General features: G+C 53.5%; 1 protein-coding gene across 3 annotated transcripts in view; it reads right to left on the reverse strand.

Annotated features, from left to right (window-relative positions):
* The window catches only part of PEBP4 (phosphatidylethanolamine binding protein 4), a 219,537-nt gene extending 203,058 nt beyond the window's left edge, over positions 1 to 16,479 (reverse strand). The window contains exons 1-3 of one of the 3 annotated variants that reach the window (XM_043453152.1): positions 16,329 to 16,479; positions 15,705 to 15,841; positions 9,149 to 9,275 (exon numbers count right to left, since the gene is read on the reverse strand). In XM_043453152.1, the coding sequence (XP_043309087.1) occupies positions 9,149 to 9,275; positions 15,705 to 15,835 (258 nt within the window). In that variant the 5' untranslated portion in view covers positions 15,836 to 15,841; positions 16,329 to 16,479. Of the gene's footprint in view, positions 1 to 9,148; positions 9,276 to 15,704; positions 15,842 to 15,927; positions 16,159 to 16,205; positions 16,226 to 16,328 lie in introns of those variants that run through there. The other 2 variants (XM_043453153.1, XM_043453151.1) reach the window with 2 other exon arrangements.
* Positions 16,480 to 17,370: the final 891 nt, after the last annotated feature.

A 17,370-nucleotide genomic window follows, 5' to 3' on the forward strand; every position in this document is an offset into this window, starting at 1 on the left:
TGTGGGTGCCTGAAGCCAGGTGAAAAACATGCATCTACGAGGAAGAGGTGACCAAGTGGACCAAACGCTACTGATGGACCAGGAAGAGACTGGCATGGACCAACTGGTCCCTCATCTTACCAGAAGTGGATCTTATACCCATTTTAAGGTGAGGGAAAGGAATCTCAGCGAGAAGCAACTTGCCCAAAGTCATGGTGTTACGAGCAACAGATTAGGGTGTGAGATGAGGTCTGTGCAAGGCCAGGGACCTACAAGCTTCTCAGACCGACCCTGGGGCTTCAAGCGCTCTGTGAATGGAAAAATCAGCTCTCACAGCCGGCAGCTCTCAGTCCCGCCAGACCATTCTGACTCTGCAGGTCAAGTCTGCAGGCGATGAACCAGCACAATTTAAAATAACTTTTTACTACCAGTTGGGATGTGAGGGCCTGCCTTTGCCCTTTTCCTCGCCTTCCAACCAGTTATTTCACCCACCATTCTACCAGCCTGGCCCCTAGGGCATTTCAAGTTAGTGGTGCCAAGTGTCAGGAATTCCACTCCAGGCTATTTGTATTTGAATAGAAGGGCATACCCACAGCCAGCTGGCCCAGGAGAGGTGAGCAAGGAGTGTGGAGGCTTGCACACTAGACCCAAATCAGGGACCCTCAGGTTCTCCATTCCCAGGTTAAGTCTCAACCATCCCAAGGCGCTGGCCGTTGCCTCCTTGTCCCTGAGACCCTGGTCACCCAGCCCGCTCACCTCGATGGGGCGGGATAACGGTCGTCTATCTCCCTCTGGTGTCAGCTCTTGGAATTGCAGCCTCGGGAGAGCGAAGAGGCCAGCTCCGCCTTCCAACCCGCGGGGCCTGGAGAGCCACGCCTACCAGCCGGGCAGGCCCTGCTCCCTCCTGGGCCTCTGGGCCTTGTCCGCCCCTACGGGGGCGTCTAGAGTCTCCGCATGCCCAATGTCACGGGCAGAACTCAGACCTGGGAATTAGCATGTCCCATGGATTCTCCTGACTCTGCCTTGGATTGTCGGGGCAGACCTGCAGGTGGGGAGCAAACCGTCCCTGATTTCTTCACATTTCTGCACGCTCCCTGTCCCCTCACCCTGTCTCTTTGCTGTAAGTCACTTGACATTGCCAGGCCCCAACCCCCAGCAGCCACCCCAGCTCCCATTCTTCTCAGACCCGTGGCCTGGCGAGGGCTCAGACTGCAGTGGGGGCCCCTTCCTAGCAGATGCCCTCCCCACCTCCTCCTCTCCCCACTTACCCCTCAGCCCGCAAGTGTTAACGAACAATAAAGGACATTATGCCTCATTTAAAATTCCTCACAGTCTTTCTCCGAACTCTGTAAAGCCACCTCCCCCTCTCCAGCAAGAGCCTACAAAGTCACTGCAGGGCGTTCAAAGTTCATGTGTTTGTCCCTCTAAACGGCTCCAATAAAGGCTGTGCAGCGATTTTAAAATCCAAGAGACTTCTGCCCACACTCCCAGCAGACCACCGAGGACAGATCCCAAGCCTGCGGCGACCCCCCACCCCCACCCCACCCTGGACCCCAACAAGCACTGGCTGAGTGACCTTTATTCTTTAAACCCGGATGCAAACCCACAGAACTGGCCTTTCAGGCCCCATCTGCCCCCTCAGTGAAGCAGCCCACACAGTGTTTTCAAAGGAACATTATTTGATCTGAAAAACATCTGGAGCCTGTTTCCCCAGCACTTGACCGGGAGCTCTCAGCCGACATCAGAGGCTCAGTCACTGAACAAACACCCTGTCTGCCGGTGCTCCCAGGAACATCCCTGTGGACTGGGGATGGGCGGATTTATAGAAAGGTCTGACCAGGGCTTCTGTAAACCCTGGAGCAGAGAGTAGGACGATGGAAAAGGTGGTTGGTGGATAAAGAGGACTGGAAATGAAGGTCAAGGCCAAGAAGCTCCCTAATGAAGGCACCCAGGAGCAAAACATCAGCCATGGAAGGGCTCCTGAGGTCATCCTCTTAACAATGACTGACAGCTACAAGATGCCCCTCGTGGGCAGGAATGTATAAGACCCCAATGCTGGGAAAGATTGAGGGCAGGAGGAGAAGGGAACGACAGAGGATGAGATGGTTGGATGGCATCACTGGCTCAATGCACATGAGTTTGAACAAACTCCAGGAAACGGCAAAGGGCAGGGAAGCCTGGTGTGCTGCAGTCCATGGGGTCTCAAAGAGTCAGACACGACTGAGCGACTGAACAACAACTGGCTCCTGGGACAATGTCCCGCAGGGGGGCAGGATCTGCTAGGAAACAGATGCGTGCATGACACCCTGAGTCCCACGTGGACACCCAGGACCCTTCTCTGAGACTCGGGGTACATTTGAGAAGCAACGTCTTGAAGGTGACAGAGCAGTGAACTGAGGCAGGACACCTGTTATCCAGGGCCGATTCCTCCACTCCCCAGCTTGGGCGAGCTTGACCTTGACCTTGGGAAGTGTCTCTCATCCTGCAGTTGTGGGGATAATCCCTACTTGGCCTAGCTCCCAGCATTGCTAGGAGGATCATGTGAAATCCTGCAGAGGAAGTTTCTCTACGACCTCAGACTCTAACTGCAAAGGTTAGAGATGGCCATGAACGTTGTTCTTTTCACCTGGCCCTGTTGTGGCCAGAGGCACCCCCCAAAAAGATGGTTGGGCGGCTGCGGGCTGGGGTAGGACAGAGTGGGGGTGATTTTAGCAGCCTTCAGCCAAGGACAAAGGATAAAATGACACGTGAGCAGGCTCTCTTCCACGCAAGCATCCTTACCTGGATGCTGGGTGGTCTGCCCACCTGCCTTCCCAGGCCTGTCTCCACCTATCAGCCCCCTTCTCTGTTACCACCTCACCGGCTCCTCTCAGAGCCTCCAGGAGCCCAACCCTTCTTCTGTGCCCTTTACCCTTCAGACTACAAAGCAGCCTTTTATTGTATGACAAGCTATACTATTTATTACACTTCTGTCATGTGCCTGGCACTGGGTTGCAGTTGCACCTCATTAATTAATTCTTCCCTAAAGCATCGCAGGTGTGAAGCATCACGTGGGTGAACCCCCTCCAGTAGACTCTGTACCGTGTCCTGACTTGACCTTCTCCCCAGGCCCACTGCCCTGAAACGCCTCTCGTGCTTGCTGGAGAGCAGCACCAGGGAATTTGACAAATCCGACAGCTCTTCTCCAGCCTGGCCCTTCAGCAACCTCTCCCTCACCAGTCTGACCTGACCTCTGCCGGCTGGCTGCTGCTGGCCATTCCATATCCTCCCCAGCCCCCTGAGAATCCCAGCTTCCTGGAACACTCCACCCTGCGCCCCCAGATGCCAAGGACCCAAAGCTAGGCCTCCAGCCTTGCCTTCTCTTCTTAGTGTTAGACTGATCCGCTCACTGGGTGCACACAGGGGCCTTGGTGATGCAAAGCTGCTGCCACTCACGGCCAGTGGTCCCTGTGGATCCAAACCTTCTCCCGTGTCCCTCGTTTGGTGACAGCACCGCTGTAGGGACGGTGCCCAATATTGCCCTTCCCCCCCAATCGTTATTAACAGCACCTTCCCTTCACTCTCCAAAACGTCTTGTTTTGGGAGATAAATTACATGCCCAGCTTAACCCTCAGCCACCTGCCTGCCTATCGCAGAAACCCGACGACTGTCCTGGCTGTCTCCTTCCTGGTGATCCCCATTCCTCCGCCTTCACCAAGCCCAGTGAACTTGACCGCCTTTATACCTTCAGACCCCGGCCCCGGTCCACGCCATCACCCTCTGCTTCAGCAGGCTCACCCTGCCTCCAGCCTTGTGTTTCTCCCACCCTCCCACAGGCACCTGGGTGGCCTGCCCAAGGGACCTTCCTGAATTGCTAATCTGATCACCTGCACCAGCCTGAAAATCAAATGGTGACCTTCCCACTTCCCCAGCCTGGCTTCCAGATAAAGACTGGATTCCACGCCAGCGCCCATGAAGCAGCTCTGTGGCCCCCCTCAGAGTGTGGTCCTGCCCCCTCCGGAGCCTCAGCCTCACTCAGCTGTCCCGGCTCCCTGTCTGTCACCCGCAGAGCTCAGCTTAGCGTCACCTCCTGGAAGCATCTCCAGGCCCCGGCTCAGCTTGGCTGCCCTCCCTGGCCCTCAAGGTGCCTGAGGTCCCTCTCCTGAAGCACTGACACGGTGTCCCTGAGAGCAGGGACATGCATGCATATCCTCCATGCGTCTGTCTCGCCACCTTAGGCTGGGAGCTGAGGGCTGGTCCTGTTTATCTTTGAGTTTGCAGCACTAATAGGGTGCCTGTGGTTCAACAACTTGTGCACCGGCCGCTGCCCCAGGAGCAACTGGGCTTGGCTGCCCCCTGCACATGGGCACGTTCCCTCTCAGCATCTTTTAGAAAACGAGCCAGGTGGATCTGCCAATCCATCATGGATGCTCCCGGGAGTCGGCAGCCCTGTGTCCTAGTCATTTCAGGACGGCAGCAGCTCCCATTTTTCTGCTCTGGGGAGCTCCTGGGGATATATCCAGAGAAAAACAGGATCTGAAAGGATACACGCACCCCAGTGTTCATCATAGCACTGTTTACAGTAGCCAGAACATGGGAGCAATCTAAATGTCCATCGACAGATAAGCGGATAAAGAAGGTGTGGGACGTTTATGCAATGGAATATTCGCCATTAGAAAGAATGAAATGATGCCATTTGCAACAACCTGCGTGGACCTAGAGAGGGCCACACTGAGTGAAGTGAGTCAGGCCAAGGAGAAACATGGTGTGATGTCCCTTATATGCTGAATCTAAAAAGAAATGATACAAACGAACTTACTTACAAAACAGAAAAAGACTCACACACTTAGAGAATGAACTTATGGTCGCGTGTACACATGGCTATATTTAAAATGGATAACTAACAAGGACCTTCTGTACAAGCACATGGAACTCTGCTCGATGTTATGTAGCAGCCCGGATGGGAGGGGAGTTTGTGGGGAGAGTGGATACATGTGTATGTACGCTGAGTCCCTTTGCTGTCCACCTGAGACATCACAGCCTTGTTCATCGGCGGTATTTCTGTACATAGTAAAAAGTTAGAAGAAGAAGAGGGGTAGGCAGTGGGCTGGGGAGCGCCAAGGCCTCCTTCATCGACAATGGCCTCTGACTCCCCCACACGCACATGTCTCCAGATGCCCAGGGCTCTGTAAGATTTGTGCTGAGACTTGGGTCTCTGCCTTCGGCCCATGAGGGCAAGGAGGTGGTCCCTAAAAGGCAACCACACAGATGCTGTAGGCGCCGGGTGACGTGAGGACACGCCTGCTCGGCCCTGGGGGAGGACACTCAGGGTCACTGGCTTGCTGGGGTGGAGAACAGACTGGAAAGCCAAGGGCCTGCAGGAAGGACGGCTGCAGTCTGTGTTCCTTCCCTCTAATGCAATGCACACTCCCCACTTAACGGCAATTTCTTCCCTTCAAAAGGATTCCAGCTGTTTAAATTCAAGGTGAAGAATAAGCCACAGTCAAGAAGCTTCTCAGGGGCTTTTCGGTCTTCATTGGCTTGAGAAGGGGAGGCGTTTTAAGATGTTCGCCACTGAATGTTCGTCAGAGCACCAGGGGAGGGGAGTTTCTTGTTTCTTCACCTCTCTCGGCTCTCTGTGGCTGTTGGCACTGGGACCAGCCTATTTTCCCGTGCTACCCTGCCTTCTAGGGGGCCCACCCTATTTCCTCTTCTCTTTCTGCTTCCTCCTACCCACCCCCAGCCACCCACCTATCCTGGTAGAGGAGAGACTAATGCTGGCCTGGGGTTCTGCCGAGGCCCCAGGACACCCGGCAGCTTGAAGCACAAACCACTGGGCTCCCACACCTCAGAGCTGATGCTCCAAGAGGTTCATTCATGAACCGTTCATGCATTCCTTCCTTCCTTCATTCATCTGGCCACCTGGTCACCCAGTCAGCCAACGTGAGGTCTGTGATGCTGGTAGGGCCTGTGGGTAGTTCAAAGAAATACAACACATGGTCTTGCTCTCCAAGAGCTCATAAATCAGTTGATGCTACAGGAGATATGCATAAGCAACCACAGTACAAGACAGAGGGAAGTAAACGCTGGGTTTGGAGGGTAGGGGATGTGAAAAATGCTCAGAGAAAGAAGAGACCCAACAAAGATTGGGAGGGTGGGGGGGTGGTGGGGAAGCATTACTCAGAGGAAGGCAGTCAGGGAAAGCTTCTCAGAGGAGGAAGCATTTTGGTAGGGGCGGGGAGTGCAGGAGTACAGGGTCCAAGTCTGGGGAAGGGGCCTGAGCCGGCAGGAAGACGTCTACTGGGCACAGAGCCTAGTCCCCCGTCCACTGCACTGCTCCTTCCAGGGCTTCACGGCTTGCTTCGTGGGTGGGCTTCCTGGGTGTGTCCCCTGTAAGCTGCTTTAATCACCTTTGAAAGGCAACCAACCTCTTGCTCTTTTCCATCAGACCGTGGGCCCAGAGGAAATGCCTTCGTCCTCTTCTCTGTCGCTAAGGACTCGGGCTTCCCTGCCCCCACTTCTAAGGGACTCTGCACCTTCTCTCGTGTCTCCTGCTCAATATCCTGTCTCCCTTCTGGAAACCTGCCCCCTGATGCTCCTTTGGGGGTACCATCCCCCCTTCTGCTCTCAGCCCTTGTAGAGGAAATGGGGTGCTCAGCATCACTGTTTGGGTCAGGGATGAACAGGAGATCCGAGCAGAACAAACATGGGGACTTCTAATGGTCGGATGGGGTCAACATATATCCAGTGGGTTAATAAACTAGTGAAACATACCTCTGAAGCCGATAGAGTCATCTTTGTCATTACAGGAAAGAGTCTGTTTACACACAAAACCAGCAGAGAAAAAACAAGTAGAGAAAAGGGACAGATAGCTTCCCGGTGATGTCGATGGAGCACCTGGGTCCAGCCACGCCTGAAGTTATCCCTTGAGTTTTCAGTTTGTGAACCAGTAATGCCTTCCTTCTTTTTTCTTGTCACAAGCCAGTTTGAGTGGACTTTCGTCTCTTGCCGCTGACTCTCGACTAAATAAATACTTAACTTGATGAGCACTTTAAATGAAATGATGCATGAACAGTGCTCAGCATGAAGTGGGTGCCACCCAACGAGTGGTAGCTTTGGACACTCTAGCTGAACCTGCCTCTCAAAGGACAGATTTCTGTGAACTTTAGTTCTATAGCAGTAGAATTCTACTTTTCCTTTCTTACTTTCCACCACTTTGGCCAGACTATCCTTTGTGAAATCTCTGCTTTCTTTGGATTTCTTATCCACAGCTCTGCATCCTTCGTAAATCTCCAGGTTTTCACCCCTGCCCCACTCTGGGCTGAGGCAGGATGGGAGATTTCAGGATCTGGAGGGGGTGATATTTTCTTTGCATTTTGTGTTCATGACCAAGGACCATCAGTACCAACTAGACCAAATCGGGTCTAGCTGGAAGCAAAGGCTTCCCAAACTGGTTTCAAACTTCCTGCTGCCAAGGGCACCAGGGACTCAGGAAAGTCTACACTGCCATCTAGTGGACATATACAGCAACATCACATGGAATGCAGCAGTATCACTGGGATTGGCGCTCTTGGCTTAGACCGCCTCTTGGGACAGTCACTGGGCTCTGAAAGCATTTGGTCCAGACTCTTCACTTCTTAAGGACAAGTGAATTAAGGGTGAAGCCGGGAGTCCTGTCTCATGGAGGAGTCATTTAACCTTTCCTTGGAGGAACCGGCTCCCGCCCTGTTACAGTCACAGAGGCTTATGTTTCCTCCCCTTCTCCCACAATCGATCTATGTTATGACCCAGGCGGAGGGTTTCTGGCGGGGAGGGCTGACGTGAGCATGTGTGTGTGTACATGCATACGCGTGTGCCTGTGTGGCAGGCTTGGGAGGGCCGAGGAAGGGGACACCCAGGAAGTCTCTCATGACTAGCTTCCTTAGCTTCCCAGAGGAAAGGATGTTTGTCAACACTGCAGACACAACAGCCTGTCAAAGCTTCATGTTCTCAGCCTCATAAATTATGAGGCAGATCACCATGTGTCTGTTCCCTGAAAGTCAGTTAAAGAAAGAAAAAACTCTCAGGAATTCTCTGGCGGTCCCGCGGTCAGGACTCTGCGGTCTCACTGCCAGGGCCCTGGGCTCAATCCCCAAATCGGAGAACTAAGATCCCGCAAGCCACAAGCCATGGCTAAAGAAAGAAAAGAAAAATCTCCCTCTCTGTCTCCAAGTAGTTTTCGCAGCCCCCGCTCGAGAACCTGTCTTCTTGTTAGCTCTGTGCTGGCAGCCCCCAGGTGGGGCCGTCGGAGGCAGGGAGCCCTCTGTGCTCCCTCCCGGCCACGATGCTCAGGGGGGTCAGAAGGCTGGCCCGTGGTCACATCCTGACCGTGACCCTTCTGTCTCCACCCATTCGAGTCCTGAACACATCACAGTCCTCGTGCCTAGGTTGACATTGGCACCTTCTACTACAACCCGCAGACAAAGCAAGGATTACCCTCCGCCTCCTGACACCCTGGGAGCTCAGCCTGGAGTCAAAGAAGAAAGAAACGGCAACAAAGGCCGTGGAGCAGCTTCCCTGACAACTGCAGGTCTGTTTCCCCTCCCATCGCCCTTCCCCGGGCTCACCACATCCCCAGACCAACAGAAGCTTCCAGAACAAGATGGTACCGATCATTTTCCAGAAAAAGGAATAGCTCTATCCAGTTCCTAGAATGTTTCTCTTTTTTATTTTGGGCAAGTCGGGGCCAGCTTCTGAATGGGTCTCATACTGTGATGCCCAAGAGTCAAGGGCACTGACCTCCACTTGTTCAGCCCACCTGAGAAGCACTGCTCCTTATAAATCATCTAGATTACTCCGAAAACCCTGCCACTCTGCACCTTGAGAAAGAGCTCCCCATAGATCCCTCCCTTCTCATTGTCCCTGCCGATGATTCCTAAGCCACACTCTGCATCCCCTGGCCAGTCCCGGGTGGAGCACCCTCTGAACCACGCCAAAGCTCACAGCGGGCAGCCCCTGCTACCCACCCCAACCTCCTCCAAGGCGGTGGGCTACTCTAAAGGAGGCACACGCTCATGGCAACAAGTCATCTGGTACCGCCAAACCCGACTCAGCTGGCTCTGCACGCGGTTTCCTGTCACTCAGAGAAGCAGACTCAGGGCACCCGGATCTCAAAGGGACCCTCCCACTCCAGCCAGGCCGGCTCACTCACCTCCAGGGCCTGAGGGAACTTCACGATTGGTTCGGGCCAGGTAGTGATCTTCTGTCTGTAATTGTTGCATTCAGGAACGATCATGCAGCCGATGTTACCCAACTCTGGGTAGAAAACCTTAAGGCCCCTGTGGAGAGAGGGAGGTGGTTGTCTTGTGTTGGGGTTTTCAGGGAGCTGGGGGTGCATAAGGCTTCAGTCTGACCTGTGGAGCTTGAGTTACTTGACTTCTTGTGACTCAGTTTCTCCACCTGTACAATGGGAATACTAATAATACCTATTTGTCAGGTTGGTGAGAGGGGTAAAGTAGTGATCGATTTTTACAACGGGGCCTGGCAGGTTATCCGTGGTCGGAAAGTATTCATTACTGTCAGTGTTTACTTTTCAAAAAAAAATAAAAAATCTGTAGGCAAACCTAGTCAGTGTCTTTAAAGTAGGGCTGGGTATATAAGAAAGATATTTTTATGTTGCTTTTCGGGAATGTTCTTATTACACAAAGAAAGGTTTAGCAAGTTATCGCAGGTTTCTTCATGGGGACAAACTTCTCTGTCCTTTAAACAATCAAGACCCTGTCCATGCCTGCAAATCCCAGAAGTAGTTGGATAACTCACTTCTTTGGGTGACCCTTTGTCCCTACCCTAGGCTCTCGATATGCCATTCCTTGCGCTTTCTTTATCAGTGTTATTATTTATTCACTTTATTTTTGGCTGGGCTCTGTCTTCCGTTGCTTCGTGTGGGTTTTCTCTAGCTGCAGTGACAGGGGCTCCTCCTGGTTCTTACTGCAGCGACTGCTCTTGCCGTGGAGCATGGGCTCTAAGGCGCGTGCGCTTCAGTGGTTGCAGCTCCTGGGCTCTTGAGCACAGGCTCAGTAGTTGCAGCTCATGGGCTTAGTTGCTCCGCAGTACGTGGGATGTTCCCAAGGATAGAACCCGTGTCCCCTGCATTGGCAAGTGGATTCTTAACCACTGGACCATCTGGGAAGCCCTCAGGTGGTATAGTTTTAATAACTTTTGAAGAAGTTTTAGAGTATGGGTTTTCATCTCTCCTCACGGCAGCATTTTAAGGACTTTTTGGTTTGTTTCTGCCATGACCCCCTGCCACAGCAGCTATCAAGATCTAAGGCTGAGAGAGGGGACCCTCTTCTGGCAGAAAGATGGAGATTCAGCCCACAGCCCAGAACTGGGCGGGGGTGGGGGGCAAAGGTGGGGAGGAAGGAAACTCAGGACCAGAGGGAACAAAAGTGTCTCCTTTTTCTGTCCCAGTAGAATTGCTGCAAATGTTTAAGTGTTCTTGTTGTCCGGTTGCTAAGTTGTGTCCAACTCCTTGTGACTCCATGGACTGCAGTGCGCCAGGCTTCCCGGTTCTTCACTATCTCCTGGAATTTGCTCAATTTCATATCCATTGAGTCAGTGATGCTATCTAACCATCTCATCCTCTGCCGCCCACTTCTCCTTTTGCCTTCAGTCTTTCCAAGCATCAGGGTCTTTTCCAGTGAGTCAGCTCTTCCCATCAGGTGGCCAAAGTATTGGAGCTTCAGCTTCAGGATCAGTCCTTCCAATGAATATTCAGGGTTGATTCTCTTTAGGATTGATTGGTTTGATCTTATAGTTAAGCAAAATCATCAAACTGATGTTTGTGAGTGGGCCTGAGGTAGGAGATTGATGGGCTTCAGGTGGGACACTTAACAACTAGCCTCTTGTTTGCATTTCCTGAGACAGGACGTAAGGAGGCTCCAGGTTAGGTATTTACAATCAACCTCCTGTTTGTACTTTGAAACAGAAATAATAACAGAAACAGGGCAAATAGCCAGGCTTTGTCTCTTGTGGATACTTTAAGATGACAGCTACGGCAGGACAGAGAAGGGTTAAACCCTGTTTGAGTGAAAGATCAAGAGGTCACAGATGTACCCTCCATGGGACAAGCGAGATGCTGCACATGGACAGGAAGCCTCCCTGAGGGTCAAAAAGAAGGCGGAAACACCCCATAGCAGGTGATGCTGAGGCTCCCCCATAGGCCTCTGGGCTGGAATCCATCTCGGAGAACAGTTGTGCATGGATACTGGGGAGGGTCCTAGGGCAGGTCAATTGTAGAAAAAGAAATCAGGTAATTGGCCAAAGATAAACAAAGACCCAGAAGAACTGCCCTATATAAATGACTTAACCGCCTCTTTACTGCATTCCTCACTAGGGGAGACGCCCACACCCTTTCTCTCCGGGTGCGTTTCTGCCTTGCTTCTGTCTTAACTAAACACGCTGTTTATCTGTGCTCTCTCCCAGTTGTTGTGCTGTGTCTCTAATAATAAACTTCATACTCGGTTTTACAGTTTTTGCCTCCTTGAGAAATGCATTTTTCAGTGGAGGGGGGCAAGGGCCAGGGGAATTTTGCTTCCGCTTTTAGCCAGTGGTGGACTAGCAGCTAGGATTCCTGGTTTTTATCCAGGCTACCCAGGTTCAATTCCTGGGCAGGGAACTAAGATCTCGCTTCTAGCCACTGCTCTCTGCTGCCTCTCTGAGATCAGGCCTAAAGCCCCTGAGGGGGCTTCCCAGATGACTCAAGCAATAAAGAATATGCCTGCATGCATGAGACACAGGAGACAGAGGTTCCATCCTTGGGTCAGAACAATCCCCAGGAGCAGTAAACAGCATCCACTTTAGTATTCATGCCTGGAAAATCCCATGGACAGGGTTGGCTGGCGTGCTGCAGTCCATGGGATCACAAAGAGTCAGACACGACTGAGCATGCAAGCAAAGCCCCAGAGAATGCCAGGGGACCAGGACTTAGGTCCATCCAGCCAGGTCCCCATCATATGCACAGGGCACTGTCAGCCCAGGGTCTGACGCCCGCATGTTGCCTCCAAGTCTCATTCTTCAGATGAGGCTATCACCATGGGCCGAGAGCTGGACCACAGCCTCCTGAGAACCTGGGCAGAGGTGCCCAGCTGGGCCATGCCCAGAGAAACCGCGGTGATAAATGTGTGCCACTGTGAGGTTTGGGGAACTCGGCTGTAAGCAACAGAGAAGGAGTGCATAGGCTTGTCTGCACTTCCTTGACTGAACGTTCACGGAAGTCACTTAGCATCGTAAGAATCAGATCAGAGAAAAACAGCTCTCTGGGGATGAAAAAGGCTCAGAATCCCAGCTGCCCCAAAAGCAAGGGAGACAAAAAGGTCCATGGAGGAAAGGCTGCATTCATAGAGGCGCTTGGGGACTCGGGGGACACCCCACTCCCTGCTGTGTGGTTCTCAGTGTGGACAGGTGGGTCTATCTCCCACCAAGTCTCCCTTAAAGCAAGGGCCCAGAACAAGACACCCAAGGAAGAATTGAAGGATGAGAGGTGGAGGCTCAGAGGAAAAAACTGCAGGTGAAGGTGGGGGTCTGGGGGATGGCCATGACGTCTGTCTCCAAACATCGGAAGGACCCTCCAGGGACACAGAGACTAGGCTTGTTCGATGCAGCGCCTGGGGCAAAACCGGGAAGAATGGGGGTGAAGTTGAGGAAGGGCAGTCACAAGGGTGACTGTGACCAGTCACAAGCCTTGACACAAGGTTGCCCTCCATGATGTGGGAGGTTTTTAGTACAGAAGAGAGGGCTTTGGGAAGCAGGTCGTGTCCCTGAGAGTCTGCTGGGATCACTGGGGCCAAGGCAGCAAGGAGAGATGGCCTGAGTGGACTCACCCACTGGGTGGGGGTTGGATGACTTTGGTTCTTTCATGTCTGTGACTGAACCTAGAGTTCTGACTCTCAGTGGTTTTATTGGCCTAGTCTGTCTTCCTCAAGAGTGAAGTGAAAGTCGCTCAGTCGTGTCCGACTCTTTGTGACCCCATGGACTGTAGCCCGCCAGGCTCCTCTGTCCATGGGATTCTCCAGGCAAGAATACTGGAGTGGGTTGCCATTCCCTTCTCTAGGGGATCTTCTCAACCTGGGTCTCCCACCTTGAAGGCCGATTCTTTACCATCTGAGCCACCAGGGAAGCCCCTCAAGCATAGGTAAGGTATTATTCTAGAACTTTTCTCTTAACAATATTTCTCCATTGCTTGTCACAGTACAAGAAATTCCTCCCTTATAGATTAATACTTTAAGGTACTGAGTGCTAACTTCAAGAATTCCCTGTTAGATTCTAACAATACCTGGGAGAGGAGGCGTTTCTCTAGGGGAGTCTCTCAGCAAGGTTAGGAGCCTGAACTGAGCAGGATCCTTGGGGATGGGGGCACAGAACAGGAGGTCGTGATCTCAACTTCGGAGTCTGATACGTTCTTTCATGTTCTCATTCTGTGATGATCTTTTAATGAACTTCCCTGGTGGCTCAGATGGTAAGGAATCTGCTTGCAATGCTGGAGACTGAGGTTCAATCCCTGGATCAGGAAGATCCCCTGGATCTTTTACAAAAAAAGAATCTTCAACAGTCATAAAGTCAAAGCTTCCCTCTTGCAATGATGATCTGCAGTCAAAAACTCGTGTCCTAGCATGCAAGCTTAATGCTGGAAGTCGATTAAGTTCTCAAACTGGGGATCTGCTAGTGTCTTCTAAGAAGTCCTGAGAATGACTACTTGCAATGAACTGAAAATTGATATGTTGAAATCCTAGCCCTGAAGGTAACGAAACTTGGAAGTGGGGCCACTGGGAGGTGCTTAGGTCATGAGGGGAGGTTCTCATGAATAGGACAGAAAAGGCTTACCAGAGAGCCTTCTCACCCCTTCCAATCTGCAAGGACCCATCAAGAATCCAGCCATCTATGAGTCAGGAAGTGGGATCTCATCAAACAATCTGCTGGCACATTGACCTTGGACTTCTCAACCTCCAGAATCTGTGTGTTAGCCCCTCAGGTGTGTTTGACTCTTTGAGACGCCATGGACTGTAGCCTGCCAGGCTCCTCTGTCCATGGGATTTCCCAGGCAAGAATACTGGAGTGGGTTGCCACTCCCTTCTCCAGGGGATCTTTCCGACCAAGGGATCAAACCTGGGTCTTCTGCTTTGCAGGCAGATTCTTTACCATCTGAGCTACCAGGGAAGCACCTCTAGGATGGTAAGAAATAATTTTTTGTTTTTCATAAGCCACCCAGTCTGTGGCCCTGTGGTATAGCAGCCCCTTGAACTGCTGTAAGACAGATCCCCTTCACTTGAGATGCTCTGGGCCCTGGACGAGGGTCAGCAGTTGAAGGTGAGTGGGGAAAGGGTAGGAGTGTAGTCAGATGTGGGGCGGTAGGGGAGGGGTTTGCATCATAGCTCTGCCACTGGTCAGGTGTATCAGCACCATGGGCAGGTTATTTAATCTCTGTGGATTCCTATCTGCAAAATGGGATGATAACACAGACTTGGTGGGTTCGTGGTAACAATGAAGTAGGTCAAGGATTCTAAATCACTGGCAGAACTCCCGGCACGTACTGGGTGACATATGCTATGGTCCCCAGGCCACCAGGAGACCAGCCTGTGGGTGTCTGCAGGACTGAGCCCAGGGCAGCCGGGGTGCCGGCGGGTTCCCCTCACACATGGTGACCGTACACGTGGCATCCACGTGTCCCACAGCGAACACGGGAAGCACAGAGGTTCTCTGCACGGGGCTGTGATCATGGCCTTGGCCCCGCTGTCCTCCCCAGCTTGGGGGGCTTGACCGGTCCACCAAAAGGAAAGGCCTGCCTGCCCCCTGGGAAGGTCCTGCTCCATAGGGCACCTTGCGCACATAGGAGCAGCAGCCCTGCCCGCCCTCCATCACACAAAATTTCACCCAGCACTGTTCCACCAGATTTACAACTGATAGGAACAAAATCTGCGCCATTTTCAGGGAGGGGGAGGTGGCGGAATTCAGCTGCCTAACATTTTAAGGGAAAAACATATTTATCTCTCTAAAAGTAACGTTAATGTTTGTAAGAATTCGAATGTACTCAAGGAGATGGAGAGCTCCCGCTCTTACTTCCGACGGCCTCAGTGTGACGCCAGCGTCCTCGGCCACCAGGTTGGCAGAGGGTGTTGGGGGCAATGTGGCCTGGGCAGCCCCTGGGATGGCCCATGAGTCCAGGGTGATGAAGACCGGTTCTGACCCACAGTGGGTGAGGAGCGAGCTGGACTCCGACACAGAGGGGGAGAAGCTTGTGCCCTTGGAAGGGACAGAGCCAGCCTCTGACGCCCAGCCTTTTCTCTGAACAATGTCCAGTGGCCCCACTCTGGCCTGTCCTGACACTTCTGGGGCTTTGTTTGAGAAAAACAACCAACCACCTCTCACACAGGGAGAGTCTGGTTACACAGCCTCTGTCAAATACCACTTTTCTTGAAAGTGCCACTTTGTTGGGGGGAAGGGAGCGTTCCAGGCTGTAGGGGAGGGATGGTCTCTCTTGGGGTCCCAGCAGGGAGGGTGAGGCCAGCCCCTCAGGTTTGGAGGCCCCAGGGGAGGCGGCCAGATCTGGGTACCCCCCTGGTGTTGAGAGGACCACCCTCTGACTGATGGCAGAGGCCTATCTCACAGTCCTCTCCTCGATCTCAGTCCGAGTCTCCTGTCCACAGACTCTGTCGTGGGAGCCAGTGGTCCCTGACTCCCGGAGACCCCCCTCCCTTTGCACCCAGCCTTACTTGCAAAGGACAGCGTCGTTGTCAGGCAGGGCCTCGTACACACACAAGTCATTGTCCTCCTCCTCTCCAGTGACCACCGCCGCGAGGCCCAGGAGCAGGGCTGCTGTGGCCAGTCTCATGGTCCAGCCCATGGGCACCTGGAAAGGAAGGAATCTTCAGAGCTGCTGGGCCCTCTGCAGGGGGGTGCCCTTCCCACCCCCAGCCCCTGCCCCAGGGGGCCCACCTGGTGGGGAGAGAGCCCTCTGCTCGGCAGGGAGAAGGGCGGGCACAGCCTGGGCTCCGGCAGCTAATCCGCCACCCGGACACAAGTCCCTTGGGCAGCCCTGGGCCTCCTCCCAGCTGGATTCAGTTTACAGCCGTGGCCTCGGCCCCTCCTCCGTCTATGCAGGGCTGTGCTGTGGCTCGTTCCCGCTGCTGCCCGGGGCAGGGAGCAGACGGCAGAGCAGGAGGGCTCATCTAAGCCTCTCGCACGGCCCACCTCGTCCTGGGCACACCTCCTACCCTGAGTTTCCCCTCGTGCAGTCAGCTGGCTGAGGGCCAGCCTGCCCCTCTGGCTTTAAGGCAAACCCCTGGGAGGCTGGTGGCCCCACGGTTTGGGTCCTGGGGGTGCTCCTGAGAGCCTACCTTTGCTGGGTTTTCTGGGGGCAGGAGTGAGGCTGGGCAGTGCCCCCGGCACAGCTCTGCTTCTCTTGCCCGCAGCTCCTCTGCTGCCTGTCTAGATGGCCTCAGGGCTGTGGGGTGGGGGTCATGGTTGAACGCAGTGACCTTGTGTAGGAAGGGCCGCTGCTCCAGTGGGTGGGGCTGCCTGGCCCGCAGGACAGCTCCGAAGGGCCAGCTGAGGACACCAGGGCGCGTCCAGTTATACCTTATGGTGGTGCTGAACTCAGCACTCTCCCAAAATAATAGTCCCTGGAGAAGACGGCCTGCAGAGCTGCCCAGGATGGGGGTGCATGCACAGCGCTGTCCTGGGAGGGAGGGGGGCCTTGGGGTTGAGCTGCACCGAACAGCTCAGCGGGGACCCCAGGGCAGTCTGCATTCCCTTGGGGAACAGGCCGGCAGGCTGGAGTGTGCGGGGCTCTGATTGGAACCAGAGCGGGGCCAGGGAAAGATCCAAGGCAGTTCTCACACCTTGGGAGGGGCGTGGGGGACCAGGGACTCCTGGGCTCCGCTCTGAGCTAAACCACATGGTTGGGGGGCCCATGCCTCTCTAGATGTGTGTGTCTGTGTGCTGCGCTTCAGTCGGGTCTGACTCTTTGTGACCCCAGGGGCTGTAGCCCACCAGGCTCCTCTGTCTATGGGATTCTCCTGGCAAGAACACTGGTGTGGGTTGCCATGCCCTCCTTCCGAGGATCCTCCCAACCTAGGGATCGAACCTGTGCCTCTTATGTCTCCTACATTTGAGGCAGATTCTTTACCACTAGCGCCACCTAGGATGCAGCACCTCTTTTCAAAAACAAGTATGATCTATTCCCTGTGCCTGTCTAAGGAAGGTGAGACCGTGGCTCTGCAGTCTACACAGCTCGATCGTTGAAGAAATCATTTTCAGCTGAGCTTGCTTTCTGGTTGAACTCCTACTTCCAGGATCCAACGTCCAGCAAAAAGCCCTTCTTTGGGGCTATAAACTAAACACATTTCTCAGTGATCAGGCTCTCTGAAGCATGACTTG

The sequence above is a fragment of the Cervus canadensis genome, chromosome 30 (assembly GCF_019320065.1).
Source record: "Cervus canadensis isolate Bull #8, Minnesota chromosome 30, ASM1932006v1, whole genome shotgun sequence".
Classification (NCBI taxonomy): Eukaryota; Metazoa; Chordata; class Mammalia; order Artiodactyla; family Cervidae; genus Cervus; species Cervus canadensis.